The following is a 21,869-nucleotide window of genomic DNA, read 5'->3' on the forward strand; positions in this document are numbered from 1 at the left end:
GGCAGATATGGAGAAGTACTAACATGTACAGATGTGAATAAAGTACTTTAGTTGTGAAGGTTCCTTACAAGCTCAAGTATCACATCCTCAACCTATGTCTCTGCTACCATCTCTCCACCTCTGCTCACCCCATCCCCCAAAAAACTTCTACAGACATGTAATCTGAGTCATGTGACCAGCGCAGTCCATCTTGAGATAATTAAAGTGGAATTTCCATAGAAAGTTACTTTAGCAGATGGAAAAGACACAGGGAAAGTACTTGAAAGTCATTTTGTCTGACAAGACAGATATATTACAATGTTTCTTATACCTGACTATAGTAATGGTTACTGCAACATTTGTTGAAAAGTTAGTGACCCTTTAAGACTAAAGCTGTCCAGAGACATCTATGTGTAATGTCAATTGTCCATTGCTGCAATCCCAGGTGAACAGACAGATCGGGGAACAGTTCGATAAAAATGGACTCCTTGGGGCTTGAGCGGGGCTTGAATATGGCCGACCATGCATACGCTTGTAATGTCAGCTGACCTGAGCAATATTTTCCGAATTACTGGACCCCACTTTTAGCAGACACAATTCTGCAGACAGCAATGCAGCAAATCTCAAAGAATGTTTATTCAAAATAACTAAAATCTGTCATTTTGACCAACTTTTATGTGATGTGTATGGACAGCTGTAGGACAATACAAGGAAGCGAGGAGACCCCAGGGACATATTAATACATTCCAGACCATAGTCCTCTAGGCCACACCCTGCGACTTGCACATTGTACTTCCAAAATGGTGACTTGTAAGGAATGGAATTTATTTATGTATTACTCCTTGGGAGTTAAGGATGATATGGTACATACAATAGGTGGATACACTATAGAATTCATAACTAGTGACCGGAGATCCAAGTAACAGGTCCGTCTTAATTCTAATGCTACATAATAGATGCACCCGCTGGACTAATGTAACAGGTGTTACAAAGACTGAGAACATCTGCTAAACATCTATATTACAGGACATTCCCCTAAATGCATTTATTTGGCCTCTGCAATCCCGATTTCCATACACCTAAGCCTCATGGCGCACAGCAGTCAATAATATATACGTTCTTTTAAAGATGAGCAGCTATGAAAAGACAACTCTCCAAAGACGGTGATGCAAGACAAGTGAATCCTCGCAGCACATGGACGCCTGCTGATCCTGGTATGTCGTGCCTCACTAACAGAGATCTCCAATTTCTGACACTATGTACTCGATACCATAGGGGACCGAATGCTGAATAATATATTGTCTGTCATATTACTTGAAGGGAAATCATTTTACAATATGGCTCTGAAGGATGCAAACTTTCTGTCTCCTCGTTGATACAAAGTTATCTGCTGCCATGGGGAATCTGGACATACCGAATATATGTATTTCAGATTATGTCTAAGGATATGGATACACGTTATGGTTAACTACGCAGAACAGTGTCCATCCTCTGTGACCAATGGCCGCACGATTTCTCAAGCCATTCTGTATATGGTGGGCCTGGGGAGTGAGCAGAGTTATGGCTGTATCTGGTTAGCTACAATGTCTGTCCATACCCATAGGGAATAAATATTGTACCCGATGTAAATAGTGCACTCGGTAAATGGTAGCCATGAGAGAGATTTGTTAAAGGGAACCGGACACATTTAATATGGTGTCTGATTTGCAAAGCAGGAGGATCTGAGCATAATCATATAGTTTTTTGTGATCTTGTATTTTATATCTTATCTGCTCATTCTGGGATTAGGTGTGATTGACAACATTCTAAGTATTACTGCAGACAGGTCAGTCGCTGAATAGGACCGCCCATTGGACTCCTAAGCACAGAGTGAGCATATAAATAAATGACACTGATATTATACTGAATCTCAATCTGCTCAGATCCTCGGGAATAAGCTTCATTCTGATAGGTGGCCATGCATACGAGCAAAGACCACCCCCTGCCCCCCCAAAAAAAATATTCTTTGGGGCTCCTTGGTTAGGGTATAGTGGGACATAAGTCTGAGATCATTGCTTAGGCCACTTTTGCACAGCCAAGTTGGGGCAAGAAAGTTGGCCTGAACCAAGGTTAGTTGACCTGAGTTTAGCAGTGTCTGGGCCGGTATACACTCACCGGCCACTTTATTAGGTACACCATGCTAGTAACGGGTTGGACCCCCTTTTGCCTTCAGAACTGCCTCAATTCTTCGTGGCATAGATTCAACAAGGTGCTGGAAGCATTCCTCAGAGATTTTGGTCCATATTGACATGATGGCATCACACAGTTGCCGCAGATTTGTCGGCTGCACATCCATGATGCGAATCTCCCGTTCCACCACATCCCAAAGATGCTCTATTGGATTGAGATCTGGTGACTGTGGAGGCCATTGGAGTACAGTGAACTCATTGTCATGTTCAAGAAACCAGTCTGAGATGATTCCAGCTTTATGACATGGCGCATTATCCTGCTGAAAGTAGCCATCAGATGTTGGGTACATTGTGGTCATAAAGGGATGGACATGGTCAGCAACAATACTCAGGTAGGCTTTGGCGTTGCAACGATGCTCAATTGGTACCAAGGGGCCCAAAGAGTGCCAAGAAAATATTCCCCACACCATGACATCACCACCACCAGCCTGAACCGTTGATACAAGGCAGGATGGATCCATGCTTTCATTTTGTTGATGCCAAATTCTGACCCTACCATCCGAATGTCGCAGCAGAAATCGAGACTCATCAGACCAGGCAACGTTTTTCCAATCTTCAATTGTCCAATTTCGATGAGCTTGTGCAAATTGTAGCCTCAGTTTCCTGTTCTTAGCTGAAAGGAGTGGCACCCGGTGTGCTCTTCTGCTGCTGTAGCCCATCTGCCTCAAAGTTGGACGTACTGTGCGTTCAGAGATGCTCTTCTGGCTACCTTGGTTGTAACGGGTGGCTATTTGAGTCACTGTTGCCTTTCTATCAGCTCGAACCAGTCTGGCCATTCTCCTCTGACCTCTGGAATCAACAACGCATTTCCGCCCACAGAACTGCCGCTCACTGAATGTTTTTTCTTTTTCGGACCATTCTCTGTAAACCCTAGAGATGGTTGTGCGTGAAAATCCCAGTAGATCAGCAGTTTCTGAAATACTCAGACCAGCCCTTCTGGCACCAACAACCATGCCACGTTCAAAGGCACTCAAATCACCTTTCTTCCCCATACTGATGCTCGGTTTGAACTGCAGGAGATTGTCTTGACCATGTCTACATGACTAAATGCACTGAGTTGCCGCCATGTGATTGGCTGATTAGAAATTAAGTGTTAACGAGCAGTTGGACAGGTGTACCTAATAAAGTGGCCGGTGAGTGTATACTCCCAATACACGGACCATGTTTTCCATTCCCAAGTTGGCCTTGTAGCACCGACCTTGGTGCCAAGCCTCACTTGGAGTGGTGGAAAGCATAGTGTCACAGAGCATAGAGCACTGAAATATAACTTTATGAAGAGCGGAATTTGGTTTTACCATTTGCTTCCTCCTATAGTGATTTAGAGGTGCTGCTCCCAGATTGGGCTGGATCCTTTAAATCCAGTCAAGACAAAGATTTTATAACATTATATACAAAAAGCCTTGTCTTGCTGAACATTACCCAAACCTTCATTCTTTAAGGTTGGACAAGCATTTGAGAATTTTCTTAACTTCAACCTGTATCACAAATATCTGCCCCTTTCTTACTGCGCCAGCTCACGCAAAAAAAAAATAAAATATATATATATAAATTTTTTAAGCAAAATTCAACATGCCTAATCCAGAATTTCCAACTTAACTTGTCATGGTTACCCCATATTCATTAGATGACTAATTGGGGGCCACCTAAATGTGTACGGCCAACTTAGCTCAGTAGTTATTGCCCAACACTGCGGCTGGACTTTTGTCCACATTTTGTTCCCACCATGCTTGTGATACGGTTACATCTTAGGAACATAAGGAAAGATTTACATGGAATTGTAACCACCATATGCGGATACTTCCATATAGTTTAGTAGTTATGCCGAGAATTTTGGTGCCAAAATCTACAAGATTTTCCCACCTAAAAGTGGACAAGTTAGAATTTGAACGGCAACAACAGCTGATTGGGACAAGACGCGATCCATGTGACCTGGAGGACAAGGAAGGTGTCATGGGGTCTTTTTCACCAGTCATCCAGACTGCAACCAACAAGTGTATACGGAGGTCATTTTGTAAATAGCACAGCCAAGCACAAAACCAGATTAAGCCACAGTGAAGATTTCTCGGGGCAACTGTTAAGGAACACCAAACGCCACTGTATCAAGAAGCTGCCAACATGTTGGACACATGACGGACTTATATGTGGAGGTGTAGGAAATACGGACATGACTATGTTGAAGGACAGTTTGTGATGACAGACGTGTATCATCCTCCCATCACCATACATCTGATCACATAGCCATGAAAAGACTTGTATGTTGTCACTGTATGAGATGACCACATAAAAACACACTCCTTAAAGGGGCTGTTTAGTCTTATGTAAAGAAAAATCATTGTATGTTTTTTTGTTTTGTTTTTTTGCAATGTCTCACCATTTTCACAATATCTTCATTTCAACTCTCAGTTCTCCTGACATATTTGTGCCATTCCTCTGTTATTCCTCCTAGAAATGTATGAATAAACTGACAAATGGGTGTGACCTATCTCCTTGTCAAAGAGGTGTCAGGGACAGTCAGCAATGATTGGACAGAGACTGTGGAAGGACACACCCAGTTGTCAGGTTTTTCATACATTTCTAGGAGTAACAGAGGAATGGTGCAACACAAAGTTATAAGAAAAGATGTTCCAAAGTTGGAATATAATTTACTGAGATACGTCAGGAAAGTTGACAGGTCGTCTTCCAAACCTAGTCCTGCTTTCACGGCTAATAGTTTCTTATAGTGTATGACTTCAGGGATCACCATGTAGTTTGAAAGTAGAATGGAGTAGTCCCAGAAACAGCGGGACAGTGACAGATCCGGCTCCTGCTCTGCATGATGGGAGAAATGTCCTGGCTTAAACTCATCTGCATCTAAGGGAGTCCACAGCTGAACACATTGGATACACTGGAAGTCGTCCGTTCCCTGCTTCACCATTGCAGCCTCTGCTCCTGAAATCTTGGAAGCAGTAGGATCAATGTAGTGACATCACTTATATTGTACTGGCCGCTCCATAAAGCCGCAAGCAACATAAACATGAGAAAACAGCAGGGGAACGAGGAAAGCGGAGTATTTTGTTTACTTGATGTATTATACTGTGAGGACAAATATATACTGTGGGGGCATCATAAGGGTAAGTTATACTGTTGTGAGAGCACCAGGAGTGGACATCATACTGTGAGGAAAACTAGAGAGGTACAATATACCTCTATACACTATACTGTGAGGACACAAAGAAAGGGACAATGTGAGGGTACAATGAGAGGGGGCATTATACTGTGAGGGGACAATGAGAGGGGACATTATACTGTGAGGGTACAATGAGAGGGGACATTATACTGTGAGGGTACAATGAGAGGGGACATTATACTGTGAGGGCACAATGAGAGGGGGCATTATACTGTGAGGGTACAATGAGAGGGGGCATTATACTGTGAGGGCACAATGAGAGGGGACCTTATACTGTGAGGGGACATTATACTGTGAGGGCACAATGAGAGGGGACATTATACTGTGAGGGCACAATGAGAGGGAACATTATACTGTGAAATCACAATGAGAGGGGACATTATACTGTGAGGGCACAATGAGAGGAGGCATTATACTGTGAGGGTACAATGAGAGGGGACCTTATACTGTGAGGGGACAATGAGAGGGGACATCATACTGTGAGGGCACAATGAGAGGGGACATTATACTGTGAAGGCACAATGAGAGGAGGCATTATACTGTGAGGGGACAATGAGAGGGGGCATTATACTGTGTGTGCACAATGAGAGGGGGCATTATACTGTGAGGCCACAAGGAGAGGGGACATTATACTGTGAGAGTACAATGAGAGGGGACATTATACTGTGAAATCACAATGAGAGGGGACATTATACTGTGAGGGGACAATGAGAGGGGGCATTATACTGTGTGTGCACAATGAGAGGGGGCATTATACTGTGAGGGCACAATGAGAGGGGACATTATACTGTGAGGGCACAATGGGAGGGGACATTATACTGTGAAATCACAAAGAGGGGACATTATACTGTGAGGGCACAAGGAGAGGGGACATTATAATGTGAGGGCATAAGGAGGAAGAAATTACATTTTGAGGGCACAAGGAGGGGGACATTATACTGTGAGGGCACAATGAGAGGAGACATTATATTTTGAGGGTACAAGGAGGAATACATTATACTGTGAGGGCACAAGTTGGTGGAACATTATACTGTAATGACAACAGGAGGGGAGCATTATACTGTGAGGGAACCCAGATTAGGATATTATAGGAAATAGGACATTACAACGTGGAGATATATACAAAGGGACTTTATAATGTGGGTGCATATTAAGTAGGATATTATAATGTGGGTGCATTTTACTATAGGGATTTCAAGATCACATTATTCTGGGGACCATACGCTGCATGATACCATGTCAAGGCCAATAGGGATATTATACTGTGTAGGGACACAAAGAGACATGAATGAGAATGGGCTGGGCCTAAGTGGTCATGGGTAGGGCTCGAGGTGGGTCTTACTATATGTCAATTTGCTGCAGCACAATATGCACGCCGCATGCCACACTTTTGTCCTTCTATCAATCCTATTAGAGTTGGGAGATATGCATTTAGATTATAGACTATAGATTGTTTAACGGCTGTAGCCTCCTTCCTCTCCTCCCGCTTTCTCAAACTCAACATGGAGAAAACAGAGTTTATCATCTTCAGCCCATCCTGTATGGTCCCTCCACCTGACCCATCTATCAAAGTTAATGGAACCCCACTTACCCCTGTCCCACAGGCCCGATGCCTTGGGGTAACCCTGGACTTCGACTTATCCTTCAAACCACATATTCAAACCCTCAACACTTCCTGCCGCCTCCAGCTCAAGAACATCCACCGAATCCGCTCCTTCCTCACCCCAGAAACTACCAAGATGCTCGTCCAGGCCCTCATAATCCCTCGCTTAGACTACTGCAACACCCTTCTCCATGGACTCCCAGCTAACACCCTCGCCCCCCTCCAGTCCACCTTAAACTGCGCTGCTCGCTTAATCCACCTCACCCCCCGATCTTCATCGGCTGCTCCCCTCTGCCAGTCCCTCCACTGCTTACCCGTAGCCCAGCGAATTGAGTTCAAGCTACTAACGCTAACATACAAAGCCATCCACAACCTGTCCCCTCCATATATCTCCAACCTACTCTCCCGCTACCTGCCCACACGTAACCTCAGATCTTCCAATGACCTCCTACTCCGCTCTGCCCTCATCCGCTCCTCACACAACCGTCTCCAAGATTTCTCCCGTGCATCCCCCATACTCTGGAACTCCTTACCACGACACATAAGACTGACCCCCACAATCACAGGATTCAAGAAGGCCCTGAAGACTCACCTATTCAGGAAGGCCTACAACCTCCAATAACACTATCACCGCACCCCCATCTGTACAGTCTCCCCCCTCTCCTTCTGTCTCTACCCCCCTCCCTCATAGATTGTAAGCCCTCGCGGGCAGGGCCCTCTACCCCACTGTGCCAGCCGATCACTGTTAGTATGATATGTACCTGTATATTTTGTGTATTGTATGTAACCCCCAAATGTAAAGCACCATGGAATTAATGGTGCTATATAAATAAACAATAATAATTTAGATTATAGACAAATACTGCAACAAGTCCATCAGCCATGTGAGCGGCGCTCAGTTTCAATGAATGTGAGCAGTAAAAGTTTTTGCTCACTGACTTTGAACATGGTGAGAAATTAAACACTTATAAATATAACATAAAATTTCATTATTTTTAATATACGATGATTCCACTTTAGTTCCATAAGAGTTCACAATCCCTTTAATGTCACCTCGGATATGAATTATACTAATGACATATGCAAAACATATTTCTATACACACATGCGTCAGAGTTCAATCAAAAACATGTACTATTGCCAAGTAAAGACACGACATACAATGGGGGAAAGGGGTGTCAGGGTTAATGAAAAATAATAAAAAAGGAAACTTACATCAGATATACTAACCTTAGAACCCTGGACATGAAATAGACACACAGACAACAGACCACAACAGTACAAGAAAAAGAAAAGCATTAAAATCAAAACGAAAAATCAATAGGAAATCAATGCAATATTCAATAATAAATAAATTACTAAGTATATAAGTTCTAAAAATAATATACACCCTAATATAATAAAATTAAAAAAATAATACAAAATAGCATAGCAAGTGAAGTAAAAAAAATTCAGACATTAAATAAGTTAAATTTGTCTATTTATATATAGAAAACTTCTTTGCCACACACCTAAAGCAATAATAATAATAATAAAAAAAAAAATAAATAAATTCTCTCCTAGACCACTAGATGGCAACCTTGCACTTACAGTTGGTGATGTGGCTGCAGACAACAAAGGCAGGATCCCTCCGCAGGCGATGATGATGTTATCTACCATTTGGGATATCAGGTGTATGGTGTTGTGAACAAAGATAATGTTTTCGTTGCTGTTGACAAAGTCCATGACAGATTTTGTTGAATGGCTGAGGAATAAAGAATCGGCATTAGATGGTACATCTGAAAAAAATCTGCATAAATATTCTGCTTGTGCGCCAGTGTGATATGCAAATGGTCTCTCGTATAAACTTCATAGCAGTAGATATCAGAATATGAGCATTGTCTTTACAATTAGAGAAATATGCGGCGTAAGCGAGACATAAGCGAGATATAATCACGCCATAATGAAAACGGACAGAGATCTTTATACGTAAGATGGAGGACGTGCCAGCCAAAAACATTCAATACATTGCATAAAAGAATTCTGGGAACACCCACAGTAACCAGAGCATAGGCTTTTAGTTAAAGAGGTCCTAGCAAGGGGGTATGGTGTGTCTTATTACCAAAAAGACAGAAGCAAAAATATATATTTTATAAGAATGAAAGAACAAAAAAAAATCGTTGCATGCTGAATATATAACTGATCAGACTCAAAAAAGAGTTGGATCCAAACTTCTGGGGTGGGGGATTTCTATCAGCCCCAGTGGTAAAACTGCTAGTTTTCACAAGATCTCGTGCCTATGACTTAGGGATCGTTCACACGGGGCAAGAGGGGGCGGATTTTCATGCGGAATCCGCCTCAAGATCCGCTCCCTCACAATACGTCTATGTAGACCGCAGTTTGTTCCCGCTCATGCGAGCTGCCCTTTCTTCATGCAGATTCCAGCGTCCACCTTGCGACACCTCCCTCCGGACTAGGCCCATTCATTTGGGCCTAATCCGGAGCAGAAAGCCGCGATAGAATGTGTTCACGCAGTACCCTGTGCAAACTAGGCCTTAGGCTAGGTTCACACTAGCACACACTCTCCATTGAGAGACCCAAATAACAAAAGGGAACAGCTAAACAAGGGTTACACACAGAGCCCTGCGGACACCATTGATTATAATGGGGTACGTCGTGTATCCTCATTTTTAAACTGAAACCAGCAGAAGAAGAAATGTAATGTGCAGGACTCTTTCCTCTGACACTTTTCAGTGGACTCTGCAATAGTCTCCAATGAACACTCCTGTGTGAATTTGGCCTAAAGATAATTCTAAAGGCTGGGCTCTTATAGGACTTGACTAGTGTATATTGATCATACACATACACACCTACAAATGGATCCACTAAAAGGACTCAAATATCTTATGCATTAAAGAGGAGCTTTCATGTCCTCGGCACATGCAGTTTTATATACTGCTAGAAAGTAGACAGTGTGTTGAATTTGTTTTGTGCCCGGGTGGAAGAGCTATCGGTGCCGTTACCAATTTCTCTTCACAGTCAGAAGAGATTTCCTGAGAGTCTAACTGGGAACGCCTCTCCTAACAGTACAAGGGGCGTTCCTTACTGCCCAGCAATGACACTGAGCGGTGAGGAACGCCCCTCCCCCAGTACTCCTCACTGCTCAGCATCATTGCTGGGTGGTAAGGAACACACCTTCACAGTATAGCGCTACACACAGTACTGTCAGACTGTCAGGGACGCCCTTCTGACAGTAAAGAGCTATAGGTAATTGCACCGATAGCTTTTCATCCGGGGCACATAATGGGAAAGCTGATAGTGCGTTGAAATCAGCGGTATATAAAACTGCATGTGCCTGAAGACATGAAAGGTCCTCTTTAAAGGGGCTGTCCCATCACAAGGATCCTATCTATACTGCTTGTTAATGTGGATTTAAGACTTTTCCTAAATACACTGCTTCAGCAAAACTGCTGTGTTTGTCCACTATCTTACTTTATTCAATTCATTGTGGCCACAGCCCTGACTTATCTGCTCACGAGTCAAGTGATGTATCTGCTGCTCTCAGGGGGAGGAGGGGCTAAGTACACGGGAGCGAGCCTGTGTATCTAGCTATTCCTGTGTCTACACCAAGTGACCTAACTTCCTGCTATTAGATAGAGGAGAGGAGCTGCTTTCATTTCTGAACTCGTCTTCTGTTCTCCCAGTTATCAGGTTAGCTAATTCAATTGTGTTCATTATGGCAGAGACAGGCAGTGTCTGTATGTAACACAGAATGGAGTTGCTGCTGCCTGTACTTCATAGTCCAATATGGGTGGGTGGAGCTACACGCGAATTTGGGGGCGGAGCTAAACGGAAGGTTGCTTGTGAAACCCCGCCCACCAAATGATGCAAGAAACCAGGAAGAAAGAAGATTTTACAGCAGTAAAGACTGATGAGTATGTGAGGTGGGAATACCCCTTTAAGTTCAATGCAATATCACATGCTTGCAAAGGCTTGAAAGACTGCAATTCACAACACAGCCACTAGGTGGTCAGACAAACATAGGGTATCACTAATAAAGTTGTGTTTAAAAAAAAAAAAAAAATGAAAAAAAATAGAGCATGAATGCCGCACTGAAAGGCCGGGTTCACACGATGTCTTTTGGCACGTAGTGGGGTACGTAGACGCTGCGGGAGCTTTTGCGGGCCGTATACGCTCCCATTGTTTTCAATGGGAGCTGATACCGTATACGCGGCGCTATTTTGCGGCCGCCGGAAAATCACTGCGGCAAAATAGCGCCGCACATACGGTACCGGCTCCCATTGAAAACAATGGGAGTGTATACGGCCCGCAAAAGCTCCCGCGGCGTCTACGTACCATATTACATGCCAAAAGACATCGTGTGAACCCGGCTAAAGTTAGTGTTAGCCATTTTCTCAAAATATGATAGGGCGATGCAGATTTAAAAAAAAACAAAAAAAAAAACAAAAAAACGTACCTTCTCCAGACATGAACGTCAGTCTCTAAGGCAAACAGCAGATCTGTTAACAGTCGCTGGTGCATTGGGGACCATTTGAACTCTGGTATACGGAACATGGTGGTCCGTGGACCGGGGCTGAATTGTCGCCGCTGCTCCTCAGTCATTGGCATGCCACGGAATCCCAGATCAACACGTAAATCTCTCTCCTGCTGACTGGCAGATCGACCCTGAACGGCCTAAAAAGAAAAAAAGCAAGATAAGGAGGAGAAGGAAATCAATGAACAAAACTGCAAACAAGGACAACCCAATTCACCCAGAAACAGCACCATCCCTGTCCATGGGTTGTGCCTGGTACTGCAACTCTGCTATACTGAAATGAACAAAAGTGAGTTGTAATACCAGGCACAACCTGTGCACAGGCGTGGTGCAACAAACGGTAAGTACAGTATCACCCCTTCAACATACCCAAAAATGAATACAGACCACACACCTGACCCCTAAATACATACAGATCCCAGACCGGTCCTCCAACAGAAGAACAAGACTTATACAAAAAGATTTTCCAAGAATCCAGATCAGGCTCAATAAAAATACACAGATACCATGTCAGGCCAAATTTTATACAGACCCCAGATTGAATCCTACTTATTACATCTTGCCTAGACCTGTGAACAGAATAAGTCGCCTGGTTATGGAGTGATACACCCCTGCCCCAGTTTACAGCAATGGCTTATTTTGGTCCTATTAGTGCCTTCCCATCTACCAGAGAATACGCTTTTTGTATAATACTGATAGTCCTCATCCTCTATAATATTTTCACTTCTTCCTCACGTTTTTACAAGGTGTTTAAAACTCATTGCCAGAACACGGTCTTGTAGAAGAGGAGCTTACAGTGTAAAGAATGTGTCGGCCATGTCTTTGCGGAGTTGGACTACATATAATAGAAAGTGTTGTTAAAGGATTACTAACATGGATCTGCTTTTTATTTCCATTCTTGCACAAAAGTTGGTATTGCATCTCAGTCCCATACACTTACATGGCAATGTGCTGTAATACCAGACACAACCTATATACAAGAGTGGTGCTGTTACTGGAAAAAAAGACCTTTTGTTTCTAATCCCAGATAATTCCCTTTAGGCGGAGGTCACACTGGGCCTATTTGCATGAGTCTAGCCATTTTGCATTTGCCAGGCAGCCATACTGGAAACAACAATCCTTTCTTCCTATATTATGTATATCGACAGTACAACAAAATATCAGCTTTGTGGCAGCTGCAATAAATGGCAGTCAAATGATGAGAAGTCACAGTCTATTACAGGGTTCTGGAAGAGATCAGAGTCCAGGACCCTCTACCATAGTCCAGGGAGTGACAGGGGAGAAGTATATAAAGAATGTGTGTATATTGTTATTATCCTGTTTCATTTATGCCTCCATCCATAGGTATAACGTCAACCAAAAAGTGTAATGGTGACCCTACCTACCTTGTACCATATAGAAAAATGGTATAATTTATTTGACACAGGGACCATGTCCCAGTAGCGACTGGTTGCTGCAGAAAACAGAAGCTGTTCTATTGGCTACCGTATATATACTTGAGTATAAGCCAAATTTTTCAGAGCAGTTTTTGAAAAAAAAAGGAAGCTTTAAAAAAAATAAACCGTATTTTTCGGACTATAAGACGTACTTTTTCCTCCCCAAATCTGGGGGGAAAATTAGGGTGCGTCTTATAGTCCGAATGTGGAGATCGCCATGTTCCTGCCGCTGCTGGCTTCCTGCAGCGACAGGAGCGTGGCAATGCTGCAGGCCCCGGCACCTGTGCCGGCATCTAAACCCCCCTTCCTGCCATCCGCCGTTCTATTGCCGTGTCTGTAAGAATAATGGCGGCCGCTCTGCTGCAGAGCGGTCGCCATAGCAACCGGGTCTCCGCTATACGCGAAGGCCCAAAGCTAATGCCCGCAATGAGAATGCATTCTCATTGCGGGAATTAAAACTTAACCCCCCTTCCCCCCAAAGTGTAGAATACATCCCCATACCTTTAAAGTCGCAGGAGCCGACCTGTTCTGGTGACAGCCGGGAGCCAAGGAAAGGCTCCCAGGCCTGTCACTGCTATATTACTATTGCGGTTCGTCTATGACCAGCCGTAATAGTAATGTAGAGAATCTCCCATAGATTGCAATACACTTCTATTGGTGTCTATGGGACTTGCAATGAAATGATCGCAGGTTCAAGCCACCTAGGGGGAAGGGGCAAAAAAATAATGAAAAAAAAAAAAAAAAAGCTTTAAAAAAATAAAATAAAATAAATAAAACTTCTAAATCACCTCCTTTCCCTAGAATACATATAAAAGTAGAAAATTACTTTGAAACACATACACATTAGGTATCCCTGTGTCTGACAGTGCTCGGTCTACTGATATTTTTCAAACCGCCATGTTATTTTTTTCACCGTTTTGCCTCTGATTTAAATAAAAAGGTGATCTAAGCACTAGACATTTCCCAAAATGGTATAACTAAAAAGCACATCTGGCCCCGCAAAAAAAATGCTCTATGGATCTCCGTACAGCCGCAGGGTCATCTGTGAATGTGGCCTTGAAGCTGTTGCAAAACTACAACTCTCAAATATTAAATATTTTACCATTTTTTTGCTTCAAATTTTTTTTCCCCATTTTTGCCGGATAAGCTGTCCTGGACAAGCTGTCCTGGACTGGCTTAGCGTCACCGTTTCGGCAGCCCGGCACGGGAAGCGAGCGGTGGATTGGGGAGGCCCTGTGGACGCAGCGCTGCTGTAGCGGCCTCCCCTCACGCTCAGGCAGAGAGCAGGTCCTCTCCCTGCCTGCTCTCTGCCTGCTAACGCCGCTCCGCCACGCCCCCCCTTCGCTCCGCCCCCTCCCCTCCTGGGGGGGGGGGGGCGGCTTTCTGTCGTCCGCCTCGGGTGTAAAAAAAGGTAGGTTCACCCCTGCATTAGGTATCTCTGTGTCTGAAAGTGTCCGGTCTACTGAATATAGGGGATCTGCAGTGCTCCTGTTCCGTCGGGAAGGGGTTAATAGGAACACTGCAGATCCCCTATATTCAGCCAGGCTGAATTCCACGTGGGGGGAAAAAAAAACCAGTCCTCAAGCTCAAGGAAGGGGCAGACAGACAACCAAAACACCCCCTCCCCTTCCCAGCACCTACTGCACCCAAAAACTCCGACCATTTTAATTTTTGAAATTTTCCAGTAGCTGCTGCATTTCCCCCCCTCGGCTTATACTCGAGTCAATAAGTTTTCCCAGTTTTTTAGTGGTAAAATTAGGGGCCTCGGCTTATATTCGGGTCGGCTTATACTCGAGTATATACGGTAGTCTAAAAACAGGACTACTCCAATATTTTTTCTATAGATAGGCACATAACATTCATATTACTGGAATGAAATAATCCGTGCATTTCTGATGATGCCTTCCCTTTAAGCGTACAACACAGGATCCTTATTATGTATGTGCCAATAAGCTATTCCCTATGAATTGAGGCAATCATTTTCTGGCATAGACATTGCCATGATCAGAGAAACGTGTATGCTATGAAGTCTTTCCCTTTCAGTGCTGTCCAGCAGCAGCTCCTCCATCTAGTCTGTGAATGCTGTGAGGGCTGGCAGACATCATCCTCAGCCTCGGCGCGCGCTCCATCATTCTTGTACCCTCGCTGTGAACTTATCTGGCAGGTACAACGTGTTATTCTGAGCAGCTGAACAGGAAAAATATGTAATGCGCAAATCTACATTGTGTTCATTTTCTAGCAAATCATCACTCAAATCTGTATTTGCGACCTGCGGTCTATTCTCCGCACTTGGCATAGGAAATGTAACAGATTTTAGAAGTATCTGCACTTTCACACCCCCAGTTTAGATTTCAGGGCTTGACCTTCCTATGTAATCCCCATGTTGTTATTGGTCAATGAACTCTCCTAGGTACACAGGAAAATGAAATGCGATATTAATGGATTGGCTGAGAAATGCTCCTAAAACGTACAGGGAAGATGCATATGGCGCCCTGACAGATCAGCTGATCGGGAATCCACTGGTATACCTGTCATATTAGCCCCTATTCACAAAGAACCTCAGTAGTTCAAAGAGAATATTTTTAGGCTTCATTCACATGAATAATGGGGGGGGGGGGGGGCAGTGAAAAACAGACAAACCAGTCTGTGTTTTTCACGGACATGTGACATCCTCATGTGATCCCTTATAGATAGGACACATTACAATCAATGGGGGAATTTATCATAGTAGACGGATGATATTGAGGCACATGTTTGGTGTAAGGTCCTTTCTTGAGCCAAGCGTGCGTCCCAATGTCTGATCCATGATGTTGTGGGGGTGCCTGAAGTGAGGACTCCTTGCCCTGACTGGATTATTAAAACTCATGCTAGTTTCCTGGCTTGGGTTAGAATGGAAATCTACAGCAGTTCCTATCTGGTGTAGATTTCCATTCTGGCGCCAGGAACTGTTGCAGTCTCTTCATAAATCTCTCAGCCCCTCCACAAATCAGGCCACTTATTAAGACTGGGGAACAATACCCTAGTCTTAATAAATGTATTTCAGTGTGTTCAAAAATAGCTGTTTTTCCCTCTCACTTAAATAGGGCTTTATAAAGGACCAGTCACAAAAAGAAGTGTCCTCTGGGTGGCTCTAACCTCTACCAAAAGCTTGACTACCTATCTGAAGAAAGGAGCCATCTAGCGGACAGCTCTCACCACCTCTTTATAAAGCTATAGTTCTTTCTGAAAGGAGAACCTTATGCTACTTCATGTTACCTGTGTATAGATCAGTAGAAAATTGATGGCAAATTCCCTCTTCCCTTCCCCAGTGTATCCCAAAACACGTCACTAAATGTCATGCTTTTTTTAATAAAAAAAAAAAAAAAAAGAAGACGATTTTCCAATATTCTGTCACAAGATGTCTATATGATATGTCATGGGTTTTGCTCGCAAGTGGCAACATTGTTTTGAACTAGTTTTGTGAGAAACTGGAGTCCTTAAAAGGCCATTCCCATTTTAGCCTCTCATGGATCTGGCTCTGCCTCCCTGAGATAGCTGAACACAGCGGCTCTATGAAGCTTCAGGTAAATGGGAACTACAGAAACTGCGTAGCACAGCAATTTACATAGTTTCTATAATGCCCGAAGATACAGATGGCATGTAGAACAGTTGTGTCCAGATATTTCCAGAAGGTAGTCAAGAGAAGAAGCCTTGTATTACCATTTTGGCCATTTCTGGCAAAATGGGAATACCCCTATAACCAAATTTGAAATGTAAAGGTGAACAGATCTGTAGGTCAGACCTTAATATGTGTTTCAGGAGAATTTCCAGCATTATGTGTTAAAATATTAGTGGAGTTTTCACACAAAAACAAGTTATCCCTATCCATTGGATAAGTGTTACCTTGCAGATCAATAGTGGTCAGACCCCACTAAAAAGGAGAACCATGGGATGAAATGGTACAATGGCTACCTTCAATGCTAACATTGAATTGAATGGAGTGGATGCACTCACGTCTCCCCGCCCACACTCTCCAGCCACACCAAGCCCCGCCTACTCCCTGCATCTCTTCTCTACAATACTAGTCTAAGGAGGTGGGGAGGCTGGGTTAATCACTACACAGCATGGGGTCCAAGAATTGAATCAATTTTTGGACTACATGCTGTGCAGTGAATAGGATCGTTTTTAAAATCTGATCTCCGATTATTTAAAAAATCCCATTGACTTGCATTGGGATCGAAATTGGGATCGGGTTCGAATGGAAAATGATCGGAAATCGGATTTTAAAAACGATCCTGAAATTTCAAGATCGGTTCAACCCTAGTAAGGGAACATGTAATGGAAGGAAATAATAATACTACCAGTAGTTAAAATATAAAGGCATGGACTTGGCTGGTATTGTGCAACATGGCAGAGGTACTGCCAAAATATGCTTCTTACTTTACAAATAAAATATAACACAATCCCCTCCTGTCACCTCCATATTTTAACTAAGCGTCTGACATACCATAATGTTATTGTAAATGGATGAACATGGAGAGGGCAGAGCCGCAGGTTAGTCTGTATTGCAGTGAGGAGTACGGCTGGCGGCAGGTGTCACTATCTAATACATTGCGGGACACACTTGTAATTCTCCATCAGTAGGATGGTAGTTGTTAAGAGATGGGATGTAATCTGTTGCCAGGCAACCGCCGCCGCTCTCCACTTCTACGAAATCTCCAAGAGGCTGCGGACTCTCCTGCCCGCCGCTCACTGACGGACAAATGACATAAATGCTGCAAAACACTGAAAACATTATCTTTTTATCGCACTATTTTGAACATTGGGTTCTGCCTACCATCTCCAGTCTGTTTTATTATAGGTATTTTCAGTCCACTCCAGCGCTCTCATCACAGCTGACAACCTCGGCAGGGTAAACTGGGTTTGAGATTTTAATGTCAAGCTTTTCATACAGAGCGATGACATGATATTCAGAAAAACATTTCATATCGCTTTTATTAGGAACGCTAGGCAAGTCAGAAACAGGGGCGGTATGGAAATGTGATGTCTTAAGTCAGCCATATATTGTATATAGTGGTCATAATAAACATGAAGGCTCGGCTACACATGCGGGTTTATTTCAGGGGGAGCAAAGATCAGCAATGATCGCTCCTATAAAAGGAAAGTCTTGCCAATTTTAAAACGAGATGAATATATCAGTTTTTCTAATTGTGGATTTTTTTACTTCATTTTTCGTAACATTATTATGAGGGCTGCCATCTTGTCTGAGCTTCTCCTCTGCTCTGTTAACAACATGGTCATGGCCATAGGCAGCAACAGAATGGCGTCAACTCACTGAGGTCTATGGGAGGTTTTCTATACAGGGCAGGAGATAAATAGTGGCATCATCTATTGTTAGGCAGGTTTCACACAGGGTTTTTTTGGACCGGAAACTGAGGCGGAGGCCGCATCAGTTTCCAGACTAAAAAACGGGTAGCCGCGACTGGATGCCGGTGCACTGCACTGGCATCCAGTTGCGCACTCCGCTCTGGATTAGGCCAATGAACGGGCCTAATCCGGAGGAGGAAGTGTCTTCAGGCCGATGTCATGAGGTGACTCCGCCTGAAGAATGAGCATCTCCCGGGCTCCCGGAAAGAACTGACTGGCTCCTATTGATTTCAATGGGAGCCGTCTGTATGGTCAGGATTTTGAGCCGGATACGGCCTCAAAACCCTGACCAAAATATCCCGTGTGAACTCAGCCTTAGTATAGGATGCAATAATGGGTCAGTGATTATCTGTAGAGGTGTTATCTTCTATTGCAATCCCATCTGTGACGTAAATGAAGTGACGGCTTTAAATATAGATACTGCCGTGCAAAATTAAAAATAAAATCATCAAAAATACTTAAATGAAAATGTTTAACATAAAAACTTTGCCATATTTTTAGCAACACATTCTGTTTGCATTCCTAATCATAGTCCCACTTGTCGGCTTGTCTCAGCTGAACATCTTCAGGATCGTATCATAGTCCTACTGGAATAGACTGATCCTTGGAGGACTCAATGTATTGCCAATGGAAAGGTCTGTAAACAATAATCATGTCTTCTATATGCCTGCGGCAGTCTGTAATACACCATCTAAAGATAGGACACCGCCGTCTACCATACCAGGTTATATTAACCTTACTGGAAACGCTACTGGGGAACATACAAGCAATTCCGTCTAATAAGAGAATATCAGCTACTAGAACTGCAATAAATACAGAAAACAGAAAATCTTCAGATACTTTCCAGCAATAGATATTCTTGATTTGCTTATCGTATTATTCATGGAGATTAAGTGAATGACACGCTGAGCAAATAGAGCAGCAGTGTGTGAAATTATTTGCTTACATTACACACTGGTGTATGCAAAGAGGTCGACATGAATATGTACCCAAAGCCATATAAGCGTCCACTGGAAGAACTCATGTGGAAATGTTTTAATATGGTTAGCAGGATAAAATAAGCTTATGCGAAAGAAGGTTAATGTGAACCCCCACCGGGATATTCTTACAGCCCATACAGAGCTGGGGAGGTATTCATGAAGGCAAATCATTCCACTTCATCGGGTATTATGGATGAAGCATCATATGCAATATAACCAGCTCAAGGGAACGCAATATTGTACAAACCAATATTGATCGATCAGCAATTCCTGCGTGTTCAGATAGAACCGGTAAGTAGGGACTCGCGGGGACAACTGAGGATTAAATGGGTTATTGGGGAGAGTAATAAAAGCTTACCGGGGCATTCCCTGCATTGGTTAAACTTTATTACTAATATACATTCCAGAGCCCCCAGGTACCCATGGGGAGGCCTGTACTCTGATTCCCCTACCAATGCTCCAACTCTTGGTTAGGTGACCAACTCCCCTCTGAATAATGAGCCTGTGGCCCAAGTAGAGATTTGTTGGTGACATCACTGAAAGTTGGAGTGGGTGCATATAAGTTCAAAGGTTCGGGGCTCCCCAGCTACACTACCTTCAGGACTGGGGTGTATATTAACTATAAAGCTTAAAGGGGGTCTATCATTGGGAAAAGTCATTTTTAGCTAAGCAGATACTTGCATAGCCTTTAGAACTGCTATTCCACACATACCTTTTGTATGTAAATTGCCTCAGTAGTTTTTGAATGAGCCTGTTTTTATTCATATGCTAATTAGCCTCCTCCTGCACCCCGGAAGTGTCTGTGTGCACTGTCTGCTATTCTCTATGTGTGGGAGATTAGAGAGATGAGTTATCATCATCAGCAGCCTCTCTGTTGTCACACACATACAGAATAGCAAAGGGTGATCACAGACACTTCCGATGCACGGTGGAGGCTAATTAGAATATGAATAAAAACGGGCTCATTCAAAAACTACTGAGGCGATTTACATACAAAAGGTAGGTGTGGAATAGCCTTTCTAAAGGCTATGCAAGGATGTGCTTAGCTAAAAATGACTTTTCCCAATGAGAGAGCCCTTTTAACCAGGGCAGGGAATATGCAACTAAGCTTTATTACTCCCAATATAACCCCTTTACTAAGAATAGATAAATATAACATACCTGATACAGAAAAATATAACAACGTACAGACCTATATGTACAAAAATCTATCATACCTGTGTTGTGGTAGTCTGTATTTTCTTGGTCTCCTTCCCAAGATCCCGACCATCATCAGACCTCTCGGTATCAGACACGGTACTGCTGGCATCCATATTCACTATGGATTTGTTAGCAGAAGAGTCGGATTCTAAGTTTGTGGTAGTCATCTGAGCATATTCTAGATTTTTTGATGACGACGCCAACTCTCGATCACTAATGCTGCCCAAGCTATCAGTCGTTGTGTGGATTTTAAAATCTTTGTCCCCTATTACGGCTGATGCACAAGTGAGGTCAACACTGCTGGTCATGTGGGCCAACAAGCCAAGGTCATCGCTAACACCAAGATGTACGTGAGCATCCTGGACGTTACCAATGGTTATGTGGTTACCACTAGTCAGTTCGGGCAACAGTTTGTCCTCCGAATGCGTCATTTTATCAAAAAGAAATGAGGTATTGTTAGAAGTGGTTTCGTCTTTCTCATCAGCTAGGGTGATCAAAGGGCCATCTTTTTCTTCGGTTTCTTTAATAATATCAACACTGTCATGAACGTTGTTTTGGAGTTTTTCAACAGCCGCACTGTAGACGTTATCCAGTAAAGACTCTACTTCAACAAGTGCATCATTTTCTCCGGTGACAAGTGTCTCAGGAGACAGATCCAAGTCATCAAGTTTTACCTCAGTAGCTTCAACCTTCTCAGCTTTGATGTCCACCAATAGGTCATGAACCTCTACCCGGACACCAGCGGACGGTCTTTCAGTGTTGGAGATTGTATCGTCAGAAATTTTAGTTGCTATAAGAAGATCTCTTGTATCCGTATTGACAGGATAATCTGTCTCACTTTCTGGACTCTGACTTTGGGAGAGGTCATCGATTTCTCTAATTTCTATACCACCCTTGGCAGCTACCGCCTGGGCGGAAAGTCCAGATATGGTGCTGACATTTCCTTTCTTGCCCTTCTTGATGTTCTCTTCTTCCTGTCTCTGATACTCTTCGTACATTTTAGCCAAGTATTCCTTATGTGCCTCATAGGTAACCTTAGGAAGGAGAAAATCATTAGTAACTTGCATTGAATTGTATAACTAGATACCTTTTTTATGTTTTATTTCTATACCATAATGTACCCATTTTACATGTACCGAATAGAGCAATTAACTGTATGGCAGCAATAAGACCGCCATCTGTTTGCTTAGGTTTCAGGTTGACCTTGCTATGAGGAGCAGTACATCTATATATGAATACAATGATGGGAGCCCAGATAGTACGCCACACCATTATTATTTCAAACTGAGTGCTAATATGTTGTTGCCTTCAGATTTATTGCGCAAATAATGGGGTTT

The 21,869-nt window shown here is 43.2% G+C and overlaps 1 protein-coding gene across 6 annotated transcripts in view; it reads right to left on the reverse strand.

Moving 5' to 3' along the window:
- The window catches only part of NBEA (neurobeachin), a 561,077-nt gene that overhangs the window by 304,196 nt on the left and 235,012 nt on the right, over window positions 1–21,869 (reverse strand). For 4 of the 6 annotated variants that reach the window (XM_075265948.1, XM_075265944.1, XM_075265945.1 and 1 more), the window contains exons 22-25: window positions 20,550–21,566; window positions 11,433–11,650; window positions 8,567–8,720; window positions 8,192–8,215 (exon numbers count right to left, since the gene is read on the reverse strand). In XM_075265948.1, the coding sequence (XP_075122049.1) occupies window positions 8,192–8,215; window positions 8,567–8,720; window positions 11,433–11,650; window positions 20,550–21,566 (1,413 nt within the window). Of the gene's footprint in view, window positions 1–8,191; window positions 8,216–8,566; window positions 8,721–11,432; window positions 11,651–20,534; window positions 21,567–21,869 lie in introns of those variants that run through there. The other 2 variants (XM_075265947.1, XM_075265946.1) reach the window with 2 other exon arrangements.

Source organism: Leptodactylus fuscus, chromosome 2 (assembly GCF_031893055.1).
Source record: "Leptodactylus fuscus isolate aLepFus1 chromosome 2, aLepFus1.hap2, whole genome shotgun sequence".
NCBI classification, from domain to species: Eukaryota; Metazoa; Chordata; class Amphibia; order Anura; family Leptodactylidae; genus Leptodactylus; species Leptodactylus fuscus.